Source organism: Pristiophorus japonicus, chromosome 15, assembly GCF_044704955.1.
Source record: "Pristiophorus japonicus isolate sPriJap1 chromosome 15, sPriJap1.hap1, whole genome shotgun sequence".
NCBI lineage: Eukaryota > Metazoa > Chordata > Chondrichthyes > Pristiophoridae > Pristiophorus > Pristiophorus japonicus.
This window is the reverse complement of record NC_091991.1, coordinates 87,352,715-87,376,008: the sequence shown is the minus strand read 5'-3', so window position 1 is coordinate 87,376,008 and position 23,294 is coordinate 87,352,715. Positions and strand designations below refer to the sequence as shown.

At 45.2% G+C, this 23,294-nt stretch overlaps 1 protein-coding gene across 3 annotated transcripts in view; it reads left to right on the top strand.

The window, feature by feature from the left end:
* large1 (LARGE xylosyl- and glucuronyltransferase 1) overlaps nt 1–23,294 on the top strand; it is a 781,831-nt gene that overhangs the window by 407,060 nt on the left and 351,477 nt on the right. For all 3 annotated transcript variants that reach the window (XM_070900694.1, XM_070900696.1, XM_070900695.1), the window contains exons 5-6: nt 652–775; nt 3,447–3,618. In XM_070900694.1, the coding sequence (XP_070756795.1) occupies nt 652–775; nt 3,447–3,618 (296 nt within the window). The remainder of the gene's footprint in view (nt 1–651; nt 776–3,446; nt 3,619–23,294) is intronic.

The window sequence follows — 23,294 nt, the reverse complement described above, 5'->3', positions numbered from 1 at the left end:
CTCCGGTCTATCCCAGTAACTGCAATCCCACATCTCTCATCACATGAGCAATCAAAGAACTATTAGAAGTCAGCTATGGCTCAGTGGTAGCACTCTTGCCCCTGAGTCAGAGTCAAGACCCACTCCAGAGACTTGACCACAAATCTAGGCTGACTTTCCAGAGCAGTGCTGAGGGAGGGCTTCACTTTCAGATGAGACATTAAACCGAGGGCCATGTCTGCCCCCTCAGATGGGTGTGAAAGATCCCATGGCTCTATTTTGAAGAAGTGCAGGGGAGTTATCCCCAGTGCCCTGGTCAATATTTATCCCTCAACCATCATCACTTAAAAACAGATGGTCTGGTCATTATCTCAATACTGTTTGTGGGATCTTTGCTGTGCACAAATTGGCTGCCGCATTTCTCTAATTACAACAGTTCAAAAGTACTTCATTGGCTGTAAAGCGCTTTGGGTCATCCTGAAGTTGTGAAAAGCGCTGTATAAATGCAAGCCTTTATTCTTTCTTTCTTTCTATTATCAATGCATCTGATTAAAGGGACTATGGGAAATCAATCGGAGTTCTCTTTCAGAAGTTCCAACCAACCCGATGGTCAATGATTAGGAAGTAACAATCTGTATGTTATATTTACAGTCCCATCTTGTGTCTTCATAGGCGAAACCCTTTGCATTTCCATTTCATCACGGATGCCATTGCCAAGCAAATCCTGGGCTATCTCTTTGAGACGTGGATGGTTCCAGCAGTGACAGTCAACTTTTATGATGCTGATGAATTGAAGGTTGGAGTTTATATATTCTCTCTCCTTGCCCCCAACACCCCCCCCCCCCCCCCCCCCCCGCACCACACACACACACACACTTCATGTGATTGGTTGTCCCAACAGCTAAATTTAAAAAGGCTGGCTGGACTGGGAGGGATAGCAGTCCTGTGCCATCAGGGAGCATCCCATCTTTTATCCCATCAGTTGGTTCTCATCATCACAGACATCCTTTATTGATTCCAATAGACCAAAATAAAATACAAAGAAGTTAGTTCACAGTTATATAAAACTCTAGTTAGACCCCATCTGGAGTAACTACATTCAGTTCTGGGCCCCACACCTCAGGAAGGATTTGTTGGCCTTGGAGGGGGCGCAGCGCAAGGTCATCAGAATGACACCGGGGTTATTATGAAGACAGGTTGCATAGATTAGGCTTGTATTCCCTTGAATATAGAAGAGCGAGGGATGATCTAATTGAGGTGATTAAGATGATTAAAGGAGTCGATAACGTAGCTAGAGAGAAACTATTTTCTCTGGTGAAGGAGTGCAGAACCTTAAAATTGGAGGTGGGCCATTCAGGGTGATGTTAGGAAGCATTTCTTCACACAAAGGGTAATGGAATTCTGGAACTCTCTCCCCCAAAAAGCTGTTGAGGCTACTGGTCAGCAAATGTCAAAACTGAGATTGATCGATTTTTATTCGGCGAGGGTTTTAAGGGATATGGAGGAAAGGCGGGTAGACAGAGTTTCAGATCAGCCATGAAGGCATGAGGGGCTGAATGGTCTACTCATCTTCCTGTACCAGTGTCAGTTTGCAGCCTCTTTATGAAGGGCCATTCTCCTGAATGCTGCAACCCAAGATGATGGGACACAGATCTGTATCTGTCACTGTCCATTCAGTGCTTGTGTGGCAGTGGCCAAGTGAAGGCAGGGTTCAAGGACAGAAAGGGTTTTACTTCATTTGAGCCCTTTTGTTGTACGGGGATTGGGGTAACCCACCCTCCCAATAGCATTCCATTCACTTCTTTCACTGCGGGCAAGAACTACGAGGGAGCAATGTTAAATCTCAGAGAGGTCAATACTTTACAGTCAGGGCCATTTCATTGGTGGGCATCCCTGGCAAGGCAACATCATTAATGGGCTTCCAGATCCCTGGAGCAGTAGGTTTACCGAGCGTCACGGGCCGGAGGAGATGGTTGAAAATGAAACTGGCGCCGTGTTGTGAGTACCACAGCACAGAATTACATCAAGTCTACAGCACAGAAACAGGCCGTTCAGCCCAGTGGGTCCGTGCCGGTGTTTATTCCCCACACGAGCCTCCTCCCCGCCCTCTTCATCTAACCCCATCAGTGAACCTGATAGTATAACTGGAGCGTACCGAAGTAGCTTGGACAGCAGTGATGCTTCAGGTTGAGTTATTCCGGCTCACAGCGGCAGCACACGGCCGGGAACCGCAGAGGACTGGAACACCTTATCATCTGATCAACTGGGCAGGCATTGCTGTTCCAACCCCGTCAGTACATACAGCTCACACACACACACAGATCACACGCACACACAGACTGCACACACACCTCACACGTACACACCACTCACTCTCACTCACTCACCGCACACACCTCACACACCTCACACACACACACCTCACGCACACACACCACACGCACACACACCTCACACGTACACACCACTCACTCTCACTCACTCACTCTCTCTCACACCACACACACACACCTCACACGCACACACACCTCACCTGCACACACACCTCACACACACACCTCACGTGCACACACACCTCATGTGCACACACACCTCACGCACACACACCTCACATGCACACACACCTCACGTGCACACACACCTCGCGTGCACATACCTCACATGCACACACACCTCACGTGCACACACGCACACACACCTCACATGCACACACACCTCACGTGTACACACACCTCACGCACACACACCTCATGTGCACACACACCTCACGCACACACACATCACGTGCACACACACCTCACACGCGCACACACCTCACGTGCACACACACCTCGCGTGCACACACACCTCACGCACACACACCTCACGTGCACACACACCTCACGCGCACACACACCTCACGCACACACACCTCACGTGCGCACACACCTCACACGCACACACCTCACACACGCACACACACACCTCACGTGCACACACACCTCACACGCACATACACCTCATGCACACACACCTCACACGCACACACACCTCACGTGCACATACACCTCATGCACACACACACCTCACGCGCACACATACACACATACACACAAAGCACACACGCACACATACACACACCGCACACATGCACACATCACACACACACGCACACACACACACCGAGTCTTGTGTCGGGCGTGCAGACAGTGTGGCCTGCCCAACGGAGCTGGTCGAGTATGGTCAGTGCTTCAATGCTGGGGATGTTGGCCTGATTGAGAACACTGACATTGGTGCGTCTATCCTCCCAGGGGATTTTCAGGATCTTGCGGAGACATCGTTGATAGTTTTTCATACACACGTGCACAGACACCGTGAGTTTGCCCCCTCCAAGCGCTGTGCCAAGAGACTTGCGTTGGGCTGTTCCTTGTAATTTATGCAAGCTTCAAATCAAATTGAAGTTGAACCAATTTAACTTTGCCTTTCAGCCAGAAGTTTCGTGGATTCCAAACAAGCATTACTCAGGGATATATGGACTAATGAAACTGGTCCTCACCAAGACTCTGCCTGGGTCTCTGGAAAGGGTCATTGTCCTTGACACAGATATCACCTTTGCCACGGACATCGCAGAACTTTGGGCCGTGCTGCACAAGTTCAAAGGTACGTGTTCAAAGATGTTTATATGTTGGTGTGTATATTTGTGTGTGTGTCCTTTCACTGTGCTACCTGCAAATTCTAAAGCAGGGCAAATTGCTTTGAGATACAGATTGGAAGTTTTTGAGTCTAACGCTGGTGAGAATGAGAGGGCAGATTCAGTTCGCGGTGTAGCAGCTGTGTACATGTTACCACTCGGGTTAGTTTGAAGCATTGTATGTGTCTGTGTTGAATTGGCAGATCTCAGTCTGGGCAACAATTGGTATGTTACAGTGATGCCTATTGGACGTGGGCATTGGTGGGGGGGACTTTGGGTGAGAACACGATGAAGCTAGATTGTGATGTCCTAAACGGTCAAGACCCCCAATGACAATCATTACCTGGAGGATATCTAATGTATGTGGAGCTGTACCCATATGAGTCAGAGCCTGTGGGGTGGGGGAAGAGAATTGTAAAGAAAGTATGGGCTAGAAATTTGTTTTGCCAAAAATACCGCTTTCACTCTGCTACCACCACGAGGCAGAAAATTCAGGCTTCAATGTGCGCAGCGGTAAAAATCGACGTCGCACAAGGATTTGCGGCACAAACCGCCAAGTTTCTGCAACTTTACTCCGAGGTCGATACTACTGAGAGCGAGGCCTTGGGAGCGAGGGAAACACCAAAACAAAATTGCAACAAACAAAAGGTAAAAGATCACAAAATATTCACAAGGCACTTAAGAATCGCTGAAAAAGAATGAAAAAATAAAAGCTTTAACTTACCTTTTTTGAAGGTCTTCATACCTACTGCTGTACCAAGGGCTGCAATGTAGGTTTTTTCCTGGCGGATTTTTTCGCGCAGGTTATGAGTTCGTGCTGAACCACATTTTTGGCGAACGCACTATTTTGAGTCTTGCACAGCGGCGGTCCGCTCCCCAGCGGTATTTAAAACCGCCGCCACAAGACTTCTCCAAATTTTCTGCCGCACTGTTTTCCACCAAATCGGCGAAATATCGGCAAAAAGCCGGGCGCAAGGTTGCCGACTTTTTAGCCCTTTATCTCTATCAAATATGTGAAATCAGATTTACTTTCACTTCTAAAGTGTGATATGTAGAGACAACAAACAACTTGCATTTATATAGCACCTTTAACGTAGTAAAATATTCCAAAGTGCTTCACAGGAATATAATCAGACAAAGAAATTGACACAGCCAAATATTCGGACAGGTTGGCCAATGAGGTAGGTTTTAAGGAGCGTCTTAAAAAGGAGGATAGAGAGACAGAGAGGTTTGAGGATGAAATTCCAGAGCTGAGGGCCTAGACGGTTGAAGGCATGGCTGGAAATGGTGGGGCGAAGGGAGTGTGGGTATATAAGAGACCAGAGTCGGAGGAACACAGAGATCACACTCTGTGATGGAGCCTTTTAAATTAAGTCAGTATTTTCTCGCCCAATTCCAATCATTTAATTTAATGAAACATCCACCCTTTTTATAGCTATTACAATAAAAACATTGAAACCTTTACTGGTTTCTCCTGGTTCGCAATGTGTGCCAAGTCCACAATGGAGAAGGAAAAGTAATGATTGCTTATTGACCTTTCTCTGAAGCTTTCCAATCAATGTGAGCTGTGAGCAACAACGACTGATCTAACATTAGGATGCTCCTTGAAGGGACTTGACTATATGGCGAGATAACCAACTGTAACCTTATATCGAGTGGTTTCAGGGCTTGTGGCTCACAGTCACCAGGAGAGTCTTCCCTGAATTGAGCTTGTTTTCATTGGAGGGAGAAAATTTGAGAGGCGATCGGAGCTCCATTGCTGCTGCTGCAAATAGGTTTCCGTATAAAGTTGCAATCCTGGAGGAGGATCCTGTGCCATGTTTTAAACGTACCTGGGGTTGATTTATGTGCTTAGAAAGTGAGGCTGATCCCAATGTTCTCTGTAATGCTTTTTTGGGGCCTCGCAGCCCGTTCAAAATTCCGCACATGAAGTATTTTTCTGTTTAAGAACCAGCACACTAGCTATGCGGGACCTCCAGAGCACTGCCCGCAGCTTCTAGGGAACACTGGCTGCACCCACTAATGCTCTCTCAATGTTAACCTTTGACAGCAAGGTGAGGGAGGCCTGTCTAAGCACAAGTGGACAGAACACTATCCAGAGCTGAGAACCAAAGAGCTTTACAGTCTGTGCTAGCTCTTTGCTAGAACTATGCAAAACGAATCATATTATTTTTGAGACAATGAAATGTGGATTATCACAGGGACCAGGGACACAGGCCTGGGATTATCACAGGGACACAGGCCCGGGATTATCACAGGAACCAGGGACACAGGCCTGGGATTATCACAGGGACCAGGGACACAGGCCCGGGATTATCACAGGGACTAGGGACACAGGCCTGAGATTATCCCAGGGACCAGGGACACAGGCCTGTGATTATCACGGGGACTAGGGACACAGGCCCGGGATTATCACAGGGACTAGGGACACAGGTCTGGGATTATCCAGGGACACAGGCCTGGGATTATCATAGGGACCAGGGACACAGGCCCAGGATTATCACAGGGATCAGGATTGAGTTTAGATGTACAGTATTTTGCTGGACTAGTTACCTAGAGGTCTTGAGTATTAATCCAGAAAACGGGAGTTCAAATCCCACGAGGGCACTTCGAGAATTTGCATTCAGTTTTAAAAATTTGCAAATAAAAAACACATACCAGTAAAAATTGGATTATCCTCAAAATCCAACTGGTTCAGTCATGTCCTTTAGGGAAGGAAACCTGTGCTTACTCAGTCTGGCATATACGAGTCTCTAGTCCCACACCAAGTTGGTTAACTGTTACCTGCCCTCCGCAGTGGCTTTTCAAGCCTCTCTGTTCAGTCAAACGGCTACAAAGAATAAAGAGGTCCAGGACCCCCATCACCTTCGGCAACTAGGGAATGGCAATAAATATTGGCCTATCCAATAATGTCCAAATCCCAAAAGTGAATTAAAGAATGGGGACTACTTCATGACAGGTGGCTATTGGCACAGAGGCTATAATATCATTTAGAAAGGGAATTGGATAAGTATTTGAAAAATAATATAACATGTCTAGTGAAACAGGACTAGAGTGGATAGTTGAAAAGATAACACTGGCATAATGGACCAAAAGGCCTCCTGTGCTTTTTTAGGCATCCAAAGCTGTATACTCTTGCTCATTTGGAGTGAGATACACTCATTTTGTTTTAAATATAAATAATAAATATCCCGTGTTATGACATTCGGGTTGTATTAGATGTCACTCTTGATCATGAATTTCACCCCTCGCATCTTCCTGAAGCTGATACTCTGATGTAAGCTTCATCAGATGTTACAATGCTTGCTCTTGGAGGAAGTGAGGGGTGGGGGGTGGGGGGGCGGTGGCAGGGTTGGTTGTTCTGTGCTCACACTGTGGTTACTATTAGGGCAGAGAAAGTAGGTGTTTTCTCGAAGGATGAAGGTGACATCTAATGGACAGACCACCAATCTGGCGATGCCAATTCACTGACTCTTCGCTGGGAAAGGGTGCACTGTGCTTTCATGCAGAACCTGTTGAAGAGAACAAGGAGGAAATAGCAATGGAATATCTTTTGTTTGGGCCTCTCTTAGTTATATCTCTGATATTAGCATATTAGCACTGAGAATAATGAAGCCGAGCTCGAGGCTTTCACTTAACCTGAAGATGTGCATTGATGTCCCGTAACGTCTCATGTAACATCACCCAAAGGGTAAATTGGCTCCAGAGTAATACATGGCACAATTTAGAAAAATATGCAGTTGCTTATTCCTAACATAAGGCAAGGCCATTCACCCAATCAATGCCCATCCCTCGAGTGCATTAACGCTCTTGTCATAGCATCTCATTGCATTCCAAAAATCCCCAGTGTTTTGCCTCTATTGCTATATTTGTAGGTTATTCCAAAAACATAACTGTCTATGAAAAATAACTTTTTCCCACCATTGCTGTTCCAAATTTACTTTTCACTATTTCCATTTATATCTTCAGTTCTTTCAGTGTACTTTTGAAGTAATAATTTTGGTTTAACTAAGTTTTTCTAATGTTGTCTCATAAAGAAAGAAAGAATTTGCATTTGTATAGCGTGTTTCTCCTTCGTGGGACGTCCGAGTGCTCCACAGCTGATTAACTACTTTCTGAAGTGCCATCACTGTTGTTATGTAGACAAACACAACAGCCATTATATACACAGGAAGCTTTCAAAAACAGCAATGCAATGCAGTTCATCTCACTTTGGTGGTGCTGGCGAGGGGTGCATGTTGGCCCCTGCACTTTTTCTAAAAGCGCCACCTGACGAGACACACAAGACCGTTAACATCTCATCGGAAAGATGGCAGTTCTGACAATGCAACACTCCCTTAATTCATCTGAAATGTCAGCCTAGATTATACACTCACTCCTTTACACTTAAGATCAGTCTAGTTGCTCTTCTTTGTACACTATGTAGATGTGCCAAGTCTCGCTTATTAGTGATCTGCCTTGTCCTTTTTGATTATAAATCTCACAGTTCCCTGATCATAACACTTATGACTTTCGAATGTACTTGTTGTTTCTCATGACTACTGAATCTGGAAGGGGTTATGTCGGAGACATATACAAGACATCTGGCATAAACCGACCTGAGAACTTGTTGCATGCACCAAGTAAATACGCAACAGTTGCGGCAAACCCTATCGCTCGGGGAGAGAAAGTAGCTGGCTTAATCGGTTTGCATTTGGTTGCATCATCTCCGAGCTCTGGGTTCAATGCTGATCATTTACCTCTTGGATCAGGGTTTGAATCCAGACCAAACCAATAGGATGAAAGCCTCCAGCTGTAACGATCCTACAGATTTTGGGGAGTTCAATCCAGCCTCTACTGGGTTTAGCCAAAATCACTCACAGCACAAAACTGCCCCTAATTCAGCATAAATTGCTAATCGTCCTCAGAGGCCAGACAATGACTGGTGTGGGAAATAGAAAAAAAGGTCGACACTGGTGGAGTAGGTGGCACTTGTCTGAGTTTGGAGTTATATACTTTCAGGCTATGGGGGTCTTTACTCTGCTGTACTTGACCAGGAACATCTTGATTGAACATCTTGATACTGTCAGTGCTTGCCTGAAGTGGCAAATGTTCCATCGCTTAGCACGGACACCCCTCACCTGGATGAGCACAAGATTGACCAGCAAAAGGGGTGGGGCGGGGGTAATGATTTGAGAGTGTACGGTCACAAATAACAATATTCAGTGATATGATCAATGATATAATGGGCATGTACTCTAATTGGCAGGGTGTGAATAGTGGCATCCCGCAAGGATTTGTGTCGTGGCCTCAACTATTCACCTTATTTATTAACAACTTAGATGATGGGATAGAAAGCCACACATCCAAGTTTGCCGATGACACAAACATAGGTGGCATTGTAAGCAATATAGATGGAAGTATAAAATTACAAAGAGATATTAATATATTAAGTGAACGTTCACAACTGTGGCAAATGGATTTCAACGTAGACAACGCAGATCAGAGTGCTTTCTAAATGGTGAAAAGCTAGAAATAGTGGAGGTCCAAAGAGACTTAGGGGTCCGTGCACATAGATCATTAAAATGTCATGAATAGGTACAGAAACTAATCAAAACAGCTAATGGAATGCTGGCCTTTATATCTAGAGGACTAGAATACAAGCAGGTATAAGTTATGCTGTACCTGTACAAAGCCCTGGTTAGACCCCACCTGGAGCACTGTGAGCAGTTCTGGGCACCACACCTTAGGGAGGATATATTGGCCTTGGAGGGAGTGCAGTGTAGGTTTACCAGAATGATACCCGGACTCCAAGGGTTCAATTACGATGAGAGATTACACAAACTACTATTGTATTCCTTGGAATTTAGAATGTTAAGGGATGATTTGATTGAAGTTTTCAAGATATTAAAAGGAACTGATGGGTAGATCGAGAGAAACTATTTCTGCTGGTTGGGGAGTTTAGGGCTAAGCATTAGAGCCAGGTCTTTCAGGACTTCTACACGCAAAGGGTGGTAGAAGTTTGAAACACTCTTCCACAAATGATGCTAGGTCAATTGTTAACTTTAAATCTGAGATTGATAGATTTTGTTAACCAAAGGGATTATAGGATTATGGAGCAAAGATGGGTATATGGAGTTAGTTCACAGATCAGCCATGATCTCATTGAATGGCGGAACAGGCTCGTGGGGCTGAATGGCCTGCTCCTGTTCCTATATTCCTATGGACAACCCTCTCAGTTTTTCACCCAAACATCCTTCTGAAAAGATTTCAGGGCAGTTCCTCTCCCAGAAGAACCTTAATCCTGCAGTGACTTCACCATGAGTGTGCACTCTACTCATAAGAGATGGAAATTCATCTTCCCTCTGTCATGCTGAAAATGTTGTGAGGAACAATAAATATAGAAAGAGGTCACTGTGGAGGGCATTGTGTGAGGTTGGCTAGATGTCATCTACATTCAGGAACATGCGATAACACAGCACATGACAGCTAGATTGATGCTGCCTCCAAGAAACATGGAGCGTATTTTGTTTGACAGCCATTATGTATGACAAGGTTAATGCTAGTTGTGATTGTTTTAAGAATACCATTAACCCAAGCTGCACTGGATGGGATTTCGGCATATGGATTCTAAAGTTTAGATTGTCAAATGATAATAGTTCTGTTTGTCACTAACCAAGCAGATCTACTATTGACTCTCAACTGGAAGGCTGTGAAATTGGATTTCCAAGGCCTTTTTTTCCGTTAAATGATATTACTAAAGTTCTAAACTGGGCCAGGATAGCTTTGGGTGAAAAAGAGCCATTTGATCTCATCCTTTCAGATACCAACACTACATAATCCCCATTGCAGCATCTTGCTGTTTCTTGGATGAGCTTAGTGTCCTGTCCAGCCACCATTGCTAGAAAAATGCTCCAGCAGGTCAAATGCCATTTGGAGGTGGTATCACCTCGACAGAGAGGAAGGATATTTCTGACTGTTGCCTTTTCATAAAGTAAGGTTTGACATTGGTCATGGAGAAGATCAGGCCAGTGCTGGAAGGTTCCAAGTCCCCTCTCTAGTTAGTTAGCTAATCTCGGCGACGACATAGAGAAGGTGCGACCAATATTCCCAGGCCGCTAAAGTTCCCGCCCTGATCATCATCGAATCGCTCGAGCTGGACACATAGCTGAGGTCCGTGTTCATTGGTGTTGCCTCACTAAAGTCGAACAGCCTGCCCACATTCACGATCCAGGGCTCATACAAGGTGAGGGCCAAGGGTGTTGCGGAAGTTGACTGCAGCATCACTCAGTGGTTGGGTGAGAGAAAATAGACTGGAGAAAACCGGCAAGAGAAACAAAATAAAGTCTATTCTGAGCACTGAGTAATTAGTTCCTTGCTCAGTCACTAAAAATAACAAGATTAGCCTTTATCATTTTCATCTGTCGGGACCCATCCTGCATGGATGAGTATAATTAGGACAAGGTTGGCATTTTTTAGGTCAATGGCAATACATTGTTATTCTCTCCACACTGAGAAAAAAATCTTGTGCCCAGTGAGGAAGAATGAGAAGGTCAGCATTTAGTTCACCCGCATAATGTTAACTCTCGACTCTCCTGATGGCATAGCGAGCCCCCCTAGTGATTTACTGAGCCATACAGGACAGGCAGGGTCCAGGTTCAGTGCCAGCTCTGGCCTCCGCTGATCTCAGCCAGTGTTGCTTAGGAAAGCTACAATTATCATCGATGCCCTGGATTAGGGAAGGAAAAATTGGCCAGGGTTCACATTTCTGATAAATTATACAGATTATTTCAATTTCTGTTCTTTAAGTTGAAAAAAATGGATGTTGGCCAACACCACCAAGGTTGCTAAGCAGAAAAATAAGAGACAGTGATTTGGTGTCAATCTTATTTTAAGTCTAAAGGTTATAGAAGGAAATGAAGACTGAAGCAGACAAGGAATTGGTATCCTGGGAAAGATTGAATTAGAACAAGAGATTTGAACACATTGAAGAGGATGAGCTTGCCAGATAATGTATTTCTAGCTTCAGATGAACTAGAAGAAAGTTCAGAGGAACAGCCAAGGTAGGATCAATGAAGTAGAGATTGGTAAGGGAGGAGGCATTGGATAAAGGCTCAGCACCAAGCCACGGACTGTTGGGGATGAGTGTGCTCAATACAAGGTGAAGGGCTGGTTTAAAATTCAGCTTCCTGGAATTGTTTAGAGGATTACAGATTGCGATGGTTGCTGTCAATGAAGGTGCTCAGAATACTCTCTTCACTATTTTAAGGAAGACATTAACCCAATTATTTTAAGTAGCAACAAGATTGTATCAGAAAAAAATAACGCTTTAATTACCAATCTCACATTAACACTTTCATTACCAATCTCACATTAACCTTTTCATTACCAATCTCACATTAACATTTTTATTTATGAATCTCAGATTTAACACTTTCACTACCAATCTCACATTAATGTTTTCATTACCTATCTCACATTAACACTTTCATTCCTAATCTCACATTAACACTTTTATTACCAAACTCACGTTAACACTTTCATTACTAATCGCACATTAAAGGTAGAAGAGTTATGGGGAGCGGGCAGGGAAGTGGAATTGAGCCAGGATCAGATCAGTCATGATCTTGCTGAATGGAGGGGCTAATGGCCTACACCTGCTCCTACGAACATATGAAAAATGACGGATAGGTAAAGAACACCTGGTCCATCCAGCCTGTCCCACACAATTGCGATACCTTTTGTATCACAACATATACACTCCACCCCAGCTGAAACCGTGTGATCTCCTGGGAAAGGCAAAAAACAGATGAAAAACCCAGCCCAATTTGAGAAAAAAAAATCTGGGAACTTCCTCTCTGAGCCATCTAGGCGATCGAAACTAGTCCAGGAGATCACTCTGGCCATTAAATTCCCTGCAGTACCTACCTTCTGTAAGAAGTAATCTCTGCCACAGCCAGAAACAAATCCAGCTTTTGCTTGAAGGAATTCAGTGAGTCTGCACCCACCACATAAAATGGCAGTTTGTTCCAGAGGTCTGCTATTCTCTGGGAAAAGAACCATCTCCTGACATCTAACCTAGATCTAGCCTTATACAACTTAAATTTGTGCCCCTGGTCCTGCCTAACCTATTTAATTGAAATAAACGATCAGCTGGAACACTATCTATTCCCTTCATTATCTTATAAACTTCAATCATGTTCCCCCCTAAGTCTACGCTGCTCTAAGGTAAAGAATCCCAACTCTTTTAACCTATCTTGATAACCAAGATGCTTTAGACTTGGAATTAGTCTAGTGGCCCTCTTCTGTACCCTTTCCAGAGCCTCAATATCACCCACCATGTGAGGAGACCAAAACTGGGCACAATGGGCCTGAAATTCTGGTCAGAGGCTTCCTTCAGACGAACGCCTCCAACTCGAGAATTTTTTACGAACTTATCTGGTGGTCCCAGAGGCGCCTGCGATTCCGGGGGGGGGCCTTCTCTTCCTGATCTTCGGAGTGCGTTCCCATTCGGACGCAGAAGGTGCAGTCACATGTGACTGCACAACCAATCAGGTACAGTATTCCAAGTGCAACCTGACTAAGGTCTTGTACAAGGACAAAACAGTACTCAACCCCTACATCCTACTTGTTCATGCTGCACGGTATTGCTTGTGTACCTTTAAGGATGTATACACTAGAATGCCCAAATCTCTTTCTATCTCCACCATCTTTAATGCCTTTCCCTGGAGGGTGTATGAATGTTGAGCATTTGCCCTGCCCACATGCACTTAATCTAAGTTATACCTCATTTTCCAGTCATGCGCCCGGGCACCCAACATATTAAGATCTGCCTGAATCAGACGAGCCTCTTCTACAGTTCTAATACTCGCACAGATCTTGGTATCATCTGCATATTTGCAAATTGTGCCGCCAACCCCTGAGTCCAGATCATTAATAAAAATAGTAAAAAGCAAAGGTCCCAACATTGATCCCTGCGGGGCGCTACTGGTGACCCGTCTCCAAACAGATCCAAATCCATCTATAACTACTCTTTGCCGGCGTCCTGCCAGCCAGTTCTGTATCCAGCTCACTATATTTTCACCAATACCAGAGGCTCCGATGTTATAGAGAAGTCTTTTGTGCGGTATCTTGTCAAAAGCTTTTTGGAAATCTAGGTAGACAATGTCTACTGGGCTTCCCTCATCCTCCAATTTTGTAACCTTTTCAAAAAATGCAATTAGATTTGTGAGACATGACCTCTTTTTTTATGAAGCCATGTTGTGTATCTCTAATATGTCCCTCCTTATCCAAGTATTCATATATTGCATCCCTTATGATTCTTTCAAGCATTTACCTATTACTGGTGTTAAACTGATAGGCCTATAGATACCCGATTCTGCCTTGTCACCATTTTCTTATCTTATGTTCTTATGACACTTTCATTACCAATCTCACATTAACACTATCATAAGAATATAAGAACATAAGAATAGGAGCAGGAGTAGGCGATTTGGCCCCTCGAGCCTACTGTATAGCCATTCAATAAGATCATGGCTGTTCTGATCCCGGCCCCAACTCCACTTCCCCGCCCAATCCCCATAACCCTTGATACCCTTATCTTTCAAAAAACTGTTTATCTCCACCTTAAATACATTCAGTGGCCCAGCCTCCACAGCTCTCTGAGGTAGAGAATTCCAAAGATTCACGACCTTCTGAGAGAAGAAATTCCTCATATCCATTTTAAATGGGTGACCCCTTATTCTGATTCAATGCCCCCTAGTTCTAGATTCCCCCACGAAGGGAAACATCCTCTCTGCATCTACCCTGTCAAGCCCTCTCAGATTATTATACGTTTCAATAGGATCACCTCTAAGTCTTCTGAACTACAATGAGTATAGGCACAACCTGCTCAACCTTTCTTCATATGACAACCCCTTCATCTCAGGAATCAACCTCGTGAACCTTCTCTGAACTGCCTCCAATGCAAGTATATCCCTCCTTCCATAAGGAGACCAAAACTGTATGTAGTACTCCAGGTGTGGTCTCACCAATACCCTGTACAATTGTAGTAGGACTTCCCTACTTTTATATGCCATCCCCCTTGCAATAAAGGCCAACATTCCATTTGCCTTCCTAATTACTTGCTGTACCTGCATACTAACTTTTTGTGATTCATGTACAAGGACCCCCAGATCTCTCTGTACCGCAGCATTTTGCAATCTCTCCCCATTTAAATAATAGTTAGCATTTTTATTTTTCCTACCAAAGTGGATAACTTCACATTTTCCCACATTATACTCCATCTGCCAAATTTTTGCTCAATCACTGAGCCTATCTATATCCCTTTGTAGATTCTTTGCGACCTCCTCACAACTTGCTTTCCCACCTATCTTTGTATCGTCAGCAAATTTGGCTACATTGCACTCGGTTCCTTCATCCAAGTCATTAATATAAATTGTAAATAGTTGATACCCCAGCATTGATCCCTGTGGCATTCCACTAGTTACAGTTTGCCAACCTGAAAATGATCCATTTATCCCAAATCTCTGCTTTCTGTTAGTTAGCCAATCCTCTATCCATGCTAATGTATTACCATCAACCCTGTGAGCTCTTATCTTGTGCAGTAACCTTTTATGTGGCACCTTATCGAATGCTTTCTAGAAATCCAAATACAGGTGCAGCGTCCCGAATCTAGAACCCTCGGGTCCGAGGCCATTCCGAATTTTGCATTTTGCTGGACTTTGGAACGTCTTTCTGACGTCACGAATACGGAAACATCCGAGCCCAGGTTCGGGTATTTCTGGATTACAGAACGTCAGAAAGTGGGGTGGGGGTGCTCGCCGAAGAGCTGTTTGGGTCGTCGGGCGGGGCGCTGCTGTCGTGGAAGTGTTCGGGCGGGGCCTTGTCGAAGAGGAGATGGTCAGGCGGCCCCGTTGCGGAGGAGGTGTTCGGGAGGATCGGCGAGGTGAGGCCCGAGGTTGGGCAGCGGCGGTACCTCGAGGTCGGCAGAGTCCGGATTCTGGGACATTTTACGGATTCCGGACGACCCTGTCACCAATCGGTCTGGAGTCCGTATTCCGGAACATTCCGGAACTCCGGATTTTGTCTGCTGCACCTGTACACAACATCTACTGGTTCCCCTTTATCCAACCTGCTTGTTACATCCTCAAAGAGCTCGAGCAAATTTGTCAAACATGATTTCCCTTTCATAAAACAATGCTGACTCTGTTTGACTGCATTATGATTTTTTAAATGTCCTGCTACTACATCCGTTATGATGGACTCCAGCATTTTCCCAATGCCAGCTGTTAGACTAACTGGTCTATAGTTTCCTGCTTTCTGTCTCCCTCATTTCTTAAATAGGGACATTACATTTGTGGTTTTCCAGTCCGCTGGGACCTCTCCAGAATCCAGGGAATTTTGGTAGATTACAATCAATGCATCCACTATCTCTCCACTATCATTACCAGTCTTACAATACTTTCAATCCATTTCTCACATTAACACATTCATTACCAAACTCACATTGAAGGGAGTCAAGGGTTATGGGGAACGGGCAGGGAAATGAAGTTGAGGCCACGATAACATCAGCCGTGATCTTATTGAATGGTGAAGCAGGCTTGAGGGGCCAAATGGCCTACTCCTGCTCCAAATTCTTATGATCTTATGTTCTGATGACACTTTCATCGTCAATCTCATGTTAACGTTTTCATTACCAATCACGCGTTAACACTTTCATTACCAATCTCGTTAATACTTTAATTCCCTTTCTCACATTAATGTTTTCATTAACAATCCCACAAAGACGCTTTCATTATCAATCATACATTAACACTTTCATTGCTAATCTCACATTAATGCTTTCATTAACAATCCCACTTTAATGCTTTCATTACCAATCATACATTAACTCTGCCATGTCGGCCCGACAATTATGCGCCCGGGTTCGGTGGGGACCCCAACAGGCAGCCTCTGTTGGGTGCAAGGCTGCTGGCCCGGCTGAAACCCTCCCTGGTGGCGTAGTGGGCCGAAGTTTTAAAATCGCGAAGGCTTTCTCCTTTAAGTGAAGGGGAGAGCCATGGTGAGGCTGCGCCGTGATGACTTCCATTGCAGTGGTGACTCGGCTCTGCCCCCAACTTCCGTCCCTCAGGAGTTGCCACCGCCTCGTAAACCTGCCCCTCCCATGTAGTCACCGCCCCTATTAAGAGCAACTTCCTGATCTGAATTTAAAAAAAACAAAGCGGAATTTCTCTCAAGGCGACCTCAACCACAGCCGCGGTAAAAACTATTGAAATGGGGTGCGTATTAACGTTACAGTCCTCGTGTTATGTCCGTGTGTTACACTCTGTGAGCTACAGTATACGTGTTACCAATCCCTTTCATTACCAATCCCACATTAACGCTTTCATTCCCAATCTCACATTAACTCTTTCATTACTAAACCCGCATTAATATTTTAATTACCAATCATACATTAACGTTTTCATTACCAACCTCTCATACTTTTTCGTTACCAATATCAAATTAACTCTTTCATTACCAATCTCACCATAATCTTTACATTACCAATCATACATTAACTCCTTCATTACCAATCATACATTAACCCTTTCATTCCCAATCTCTCTAACACTTTCATTATCAATCTCACATTAATGCTTTCATTACCAAACTGACTAACACTTTCGTTACAAGTCTCACATTTAAGGGAGTCAAGGGTTATGGGGAGCGGGCAGGCAAATGAAGTTGAGGCCACGATCAGATCATCCATGATCTTATTGAATGGCGGAGCAGGCTCGAGGGCCAAGTGGCCTACTCCTGCTCCTAATTCTTATGATCTTATGTTCTGATGACACTTTCATTGTCAATCCCACATTATCTCTTTCATTACCAATCTCTCATTAACACTTTGATTATCAATCTTGCATTAACACTTTTTGTTACCAATCACATATTAACTTTCATTACCAATCTCAAATTGAAACTCTTTCAATACCAATCTCATATTAACACTTTCATTGCATTCCCACATTAACTTTTTCAATATCAATCTCACATAAGCTCTTTCATTACCAAATACGACATGAACACTTTCATTACCAATCTCACGTTAACTCTTTCATTACCAATCCCATGTTGATACTTTCATTACCAATCTCACCTTAATCCTTTCATTACCAATCATACATTAACTCTGCCATGTTGGCCTGACAATTACGTGCCCGGGTTTGGCGGGGACCCCAATAGGCAGCCTCTCTTGGGTGCCAGGCCGCTGGCTCGGCTGAAATCCTCCCTGGTGGCCCAGTGAGCCGAAGTTTTAAAATTGCAAAGGGGAGGGCCGTGGTGACGCAGCGCCGTGATGATGTTATCGCGGTGGTGACTCCACTCTGCCCCCAACTTCCACCCCTCAGGTGTTGCCACCACTCCGTATCCGCCCCTCCCATGTAGTCACCGCCCCCATTAAGAGCAAATTCCGAATCCGAATTAAAAAGAAGCAAAGAGCGGAATTTCGCTCAAGGCTGCGGTAAACACCATTGAAACGGAGTGCTTGTTAATGTTTCAGTCCGAGTGTTACAGTCCGCGCGTTACAGTCTGCGTGTTTCAGTCTGAGTGTTTCAGTCCACGTGTTACCAACCCCACATAACCCTTTCATTTCCAATCTCACATTAACACTTTCGTTACCAATCACACACTTACTCTTTCATTACCAATCTCGCATTTACACTTTCATTAACAATCTCACATTAACTCTTTCATTACCAAACTCAACTTAACTCTTTCATTACCAATCCCACATTAACTCTTTCATTACCAATCTCACATTAACACTTTCTTTGCGTTCTCGCATTAACACTTGCATTATCAATCATACCTTAAGTCTTGCAATGTTGGCTGGGACGCCAGGCTGCTGGCCCGGCCGAAACCCTCCCTGGTGGCCCAGTGGGGCAAAGTTTTAAAATCGCGAAGACTCTCCTCTTTAAGTGAAAGGGAGAGCTGCGTTTACACAGCGCCGTGATGACGTCATTGCGGTGGTGAACTCCGCTCTTCCCCCAACTTCCGCCCCCCCGCCCCAGTGTTGCAACTGCCCGTATCTGCCCCTCCCGTATAGTCATTGGCCCCACTAAGAGCAACTTCCGGATCCGAATAAAAAGAAACAGCGAAATTTCGCTCAAGGGTTGACCTCAACCACAGCTGCGGTAAATACCATTGAAATGGGGTGCGTGTTAATGTTGCAGTCGGTGTGTTGCAGTCCATGTGTTGCAATCTGTGTGTTGCAGTCCATGTGTTGCAGTCCATGTGAGACAGTCCCTGTGTTACCAGTCCCACATAACCCTTTCATTACCAATCTCACATTAACGCTTTGATTACTAATCTCGCATTTACACTTTCATTACCAATCTCACATTTACGCTTTCATTACCAATCACATATTAATGTGCTTTCATTACCAATCCTACATTAACCTGGGTTTTTATGAGGTTTATGTCTTTCCCAGGAGATCACATGGCTCCGGTTGGGGTGGAGTGTAGAATGTTTCAGTATAAGGGATGTCGCAGTTGTGTGAGGTGGACTAGTTGGGCTGGGTGCTCTTTACCTTTCCCCCATTGTTCATAGGTTTATATGTAATCTTTAGGGCTGCTGACCAAGGGCCGTGTGGCTCTTTGTTGGCTGGCGCGGACACGATGGGCCGAAATGGCGCTGTAAATTTCTATGTTTTTATGTTTCTTCAATTACCAATCCCACATTAACGCTTTCATTACCAATCAACATTAAATCTTTCATTACCAATCTCACATTAACGCTTTCATCACCAAACACACATTAACACCTTCGTTACAAGTCTCACATTGAAGGGAGTCAAGGGTTATGGGGAGCGGCCAGGGAAATGAAGTTGAGGCCACAATCAGATCATCCATGATATTATTGAATGGCGGAGCAGGCTCGAGGGGCCAAGTGGCCTACTCCTGCTCCTAATTCTTATGATCTTATGTTCTGATGACACTTTTATTGTCAGTCCCACATTAACACTTTCATTACCAATCTCACATCAACACTTTCATTTCCAATCTCTCATTAACTCTTTCATTACAAATCATACATTAACTCTGCCATGTCGGCCCGACAATTATGTGCCCGGGTTCAGACGGGACGCCAACAGGCAGCCTCTCTTAGCTTCAGTGCTGGCCTGGCTGAAACCCTCCCTGGTGGCCCAGTTGGCCGAAGTTTTAAAATCGTGATGGCTCTCCTCTTTAAGTGAAGGGGAGAGCCGTGGTGACGCAGCGCCATGATGACCTTATCGCGTTGGTGACTCGGCTCTGCCCCCAACTTCCGCCCCTCAGGAGTCGCCACCGCCCCGTATCCGCCCCTCCCGTGTAATCACCGCCCCCATTAAGAGCAACTTCTGAATCCGGAAAAAAAACAAAAAGCGGAATTTCGCTCAAGGGGCGACCTCAACCACAGCTGCGGTAAAAACTATTGGAACGGGGTGAGTGTTAATGTTACAGTCCGTGTGTTACAGCCCCCGTGTTACAGTCCGTGTGTTACCAATCCCACATAACTCTTTCATTACCAATCCCACATTAACACTTTCATTACCAGTCTCACATTGAAAGGAGCCAAGGGTTATGGAGAGTGGGCAGGGAAATGAAGTTGAGGCCACGATCAGATTAACCATGATGTTATTGAATGGCAATGCTGACCAATAGACCAAATGGCCTCCGCCTGCTTTTATTCCTTATGATTTTATGTTCTTATGACATTTTCATTACCAATCACACATTAACCCTTTCATTACCAATCACACATTAACCCTTTCATTACCAATCACACATTAACCCTTTCATTACCAATCTGACATGAACACTTTCATTACCAGTCTCACATTGAAGGGAGCCAAGGGTTATGGGGAACAGGCAGGGAAATGAAGTTGAGGCCACAGTCAGATTAGCCATGATATTAAATGGCAATGCAGGCTCAATGTGCCAATTGACCTATTCCTGCTCCTATTTCTGATGATCTTATGCTCTTATGACACTTTCATTACCAATCTCACGTTAACACATTCTTTGCCAATCCCACAATAACACTTTCATTACCAATCTCACGTTAGCGGTTTGTGATGTGAGTTTGATGAAAATGTTAACTTGAGAATGGGAATGAAAGCGTTAATGTGAGATTGATAATAGAAAGCGATAATGTGAGGGAGCAATGAAAGTGTTAATCATAGAATCATAGGGGATGATTTTGCTGAACTCACCGCCCACTGCCGGCAACGTTCCTCTGCTCGAACTGCCCAGTGCCACGTTCGACGTTGCCTGGAGTGGGCGGGAGGAGAGAAGCTCCGGGAAGTGCCCGCCGACGTCAGCGGACGGCTGATGCGCGTAAGTACACTCCCGCCCGCCGAGATGTCAGATTGGTGCAGGCGGCAGGACGGCGATGCACCGCTGCGTGGAGGCTGCTTTACCGGAATGGTGAGTGTCAAGATCCTGTAAAAAAGGTAAGTGGAATGTTTTTAAATAATTTCTTTGCAGGTACTGACCTGGATGGGGTCCCCTGAAGGTCCTCCGATGTTTTTTTTTGTTGATGATTTTTATTTTTATGTCTTCGACCCTCCGTGCGCTCAACTCCATCCTCGGCAGCACTGAGATCTGCCGGCAGATTTGCGGCATACGTTGTTGATTTGCCGGCCGATGATCTTCGAGGGACCTCGGCGATGAAAACCCCGCCGAAAGTACTGTTCGTTACCTCGGCGGCCTTCAGCGGCATTTTGGACAGCACTTGGACGGGCGGAGGCCTTGACCAAATTCGGCCCCATTGAAATTTACAGCATGGAAGGAGGCCAATTCGACTGATCGTGTCTGTACCGGCCGACCAAGTGTTATCCAGTCTAATCCCACTTTCTAGTTCTTGGGCTACAGCACTTTAAGTGCACATCCAAGTATTTTTTAAATTTGGCGATGCTTTCTGCCTCTACTACCCATTTAGGCTGTGAGTTCCAGACCCCCACCACCCTCCGGGTAATGAAATTTCCCCTCAAATCTCCACTATAGCTCCCCTCAATTACTTTAAATCTAAGTCCCCTGGTTGTTGACCCCTCTGTTCCAAAGAAAACAGACCCAGCATCTCCAATCTTTCCTAATAGCCAAAATTCTCCAGTTCAGGCAACATTCTTGTAAATCTCCTCTGCACCCTTTCCAGTGCAATCACATCTTTCCTGTGATGTACTATAGCTGCGGCCTAACCAGTGTTTTATACAGTTCAAGCATAACATCCTTGCTCTTATATTCCACGCCTCGACTAATAAAGGCAAGTATTCCATATGCCTTCTTAATCACTTTATCTACCTGGCCTGCTACCTTCAGGGATCTGTGGACCTTCACTCCAAAGTCCCTTTGTTCCTCTGCACTTTTCAGTGTCGTACCATTTAATGTGTATTCCCTTGCCTTGTTAGACCTCCCCAAATGCATTCCCTCACACTTATCCGGATTGAATTCCATTTGCCACTGTACTGCCCACCTGACCAGTATATTGATATCTTCCTGCAGTCCGCAGGTTTCTTCTTCATTATCAACAACACAGCCTATATTAGTGTCATCTGCAAACTTCTTAATCATATCTCCAACATTCAAGTCCAAGTCATTGATATATACCACAAAAGCAAGGGTCCCAGCACTAAGACCTGTGGAACCCCACTGGATACAGCCATCCAGTCACAAAAACACCCATCAAATTACCCTGTGCTTCCTGCCTCTGATCCAATTTTGGATCCAACTTGCCACTTTGCCCTGGATTCCATGGGCTGTTACTTTTGTGGCCAGTCACGATGGGTCAAATGGCCTAATGGCCTATGCCTGCTCCTACTTCTTATGTTATTATGACACTTTCATTCCTAATCTGACATTAAAACTTTCATCATCAATCTCAGATCAATGTTCCATTACCAATCTCACATTAACACTTTGGGGCCAAAATTGTCCCTCTCCTTACGGCCTGTTACCAACGCAAATCGGCGGCCACGCTGCGGAGTGGGGTGGCCGCCGACTTGCTGTGGAATGGCCCCGGCTGACCCAATTGCCCTTCCGAGGTTTCCCGGTGGTGCCCCACCCCCACTGCTCCACCACTGCCGAGCCATGTTAAGTGCGTCATCATCGTGCGCACCGCTGATCTACCCCCCAGCCGGCGACATTCCCCTTTGAAAACTTTCGGCCCGCCCGGCGATGCAAAAACCTGTTATTTCCCGGTGGTCCAGTGAGGTGTGACCTTCTGCAGCAACGGTGCAGCTTCCCTTAAAGGGAGGTCTCACTGTCGCTTCCGACATGTTTTTATTTGTCGGCCGACTGCCATGTCGGTCTGACAATTATTTGGCCGGGCTGGCAACAGGCAACCCTGTACCCACTCTTGGATGCCAGGCTGCTGGCCCGGCCAAAACCCTTCATGGTGGCGAAGTTTTAAAATCGCGGAGGCTCTCCCCTTTAAGTGAAGGGGAGCGGAGTGGTGACGCGGTGCCGTGATGACGTCATTGCTGCGGTCTCTCTGCACTGCCCCCAACTTCCACCCCTCAGTTGTTGCCACAGCCCTGTATCCGCCCCTCCCGTGTAGTCACCGCCCCCATTAAGAGCAATTTCCAGATCCAAATAAAAAAAAACGCGGAATTTCGCTCAAGAGACGACCGCAACCACAGCTG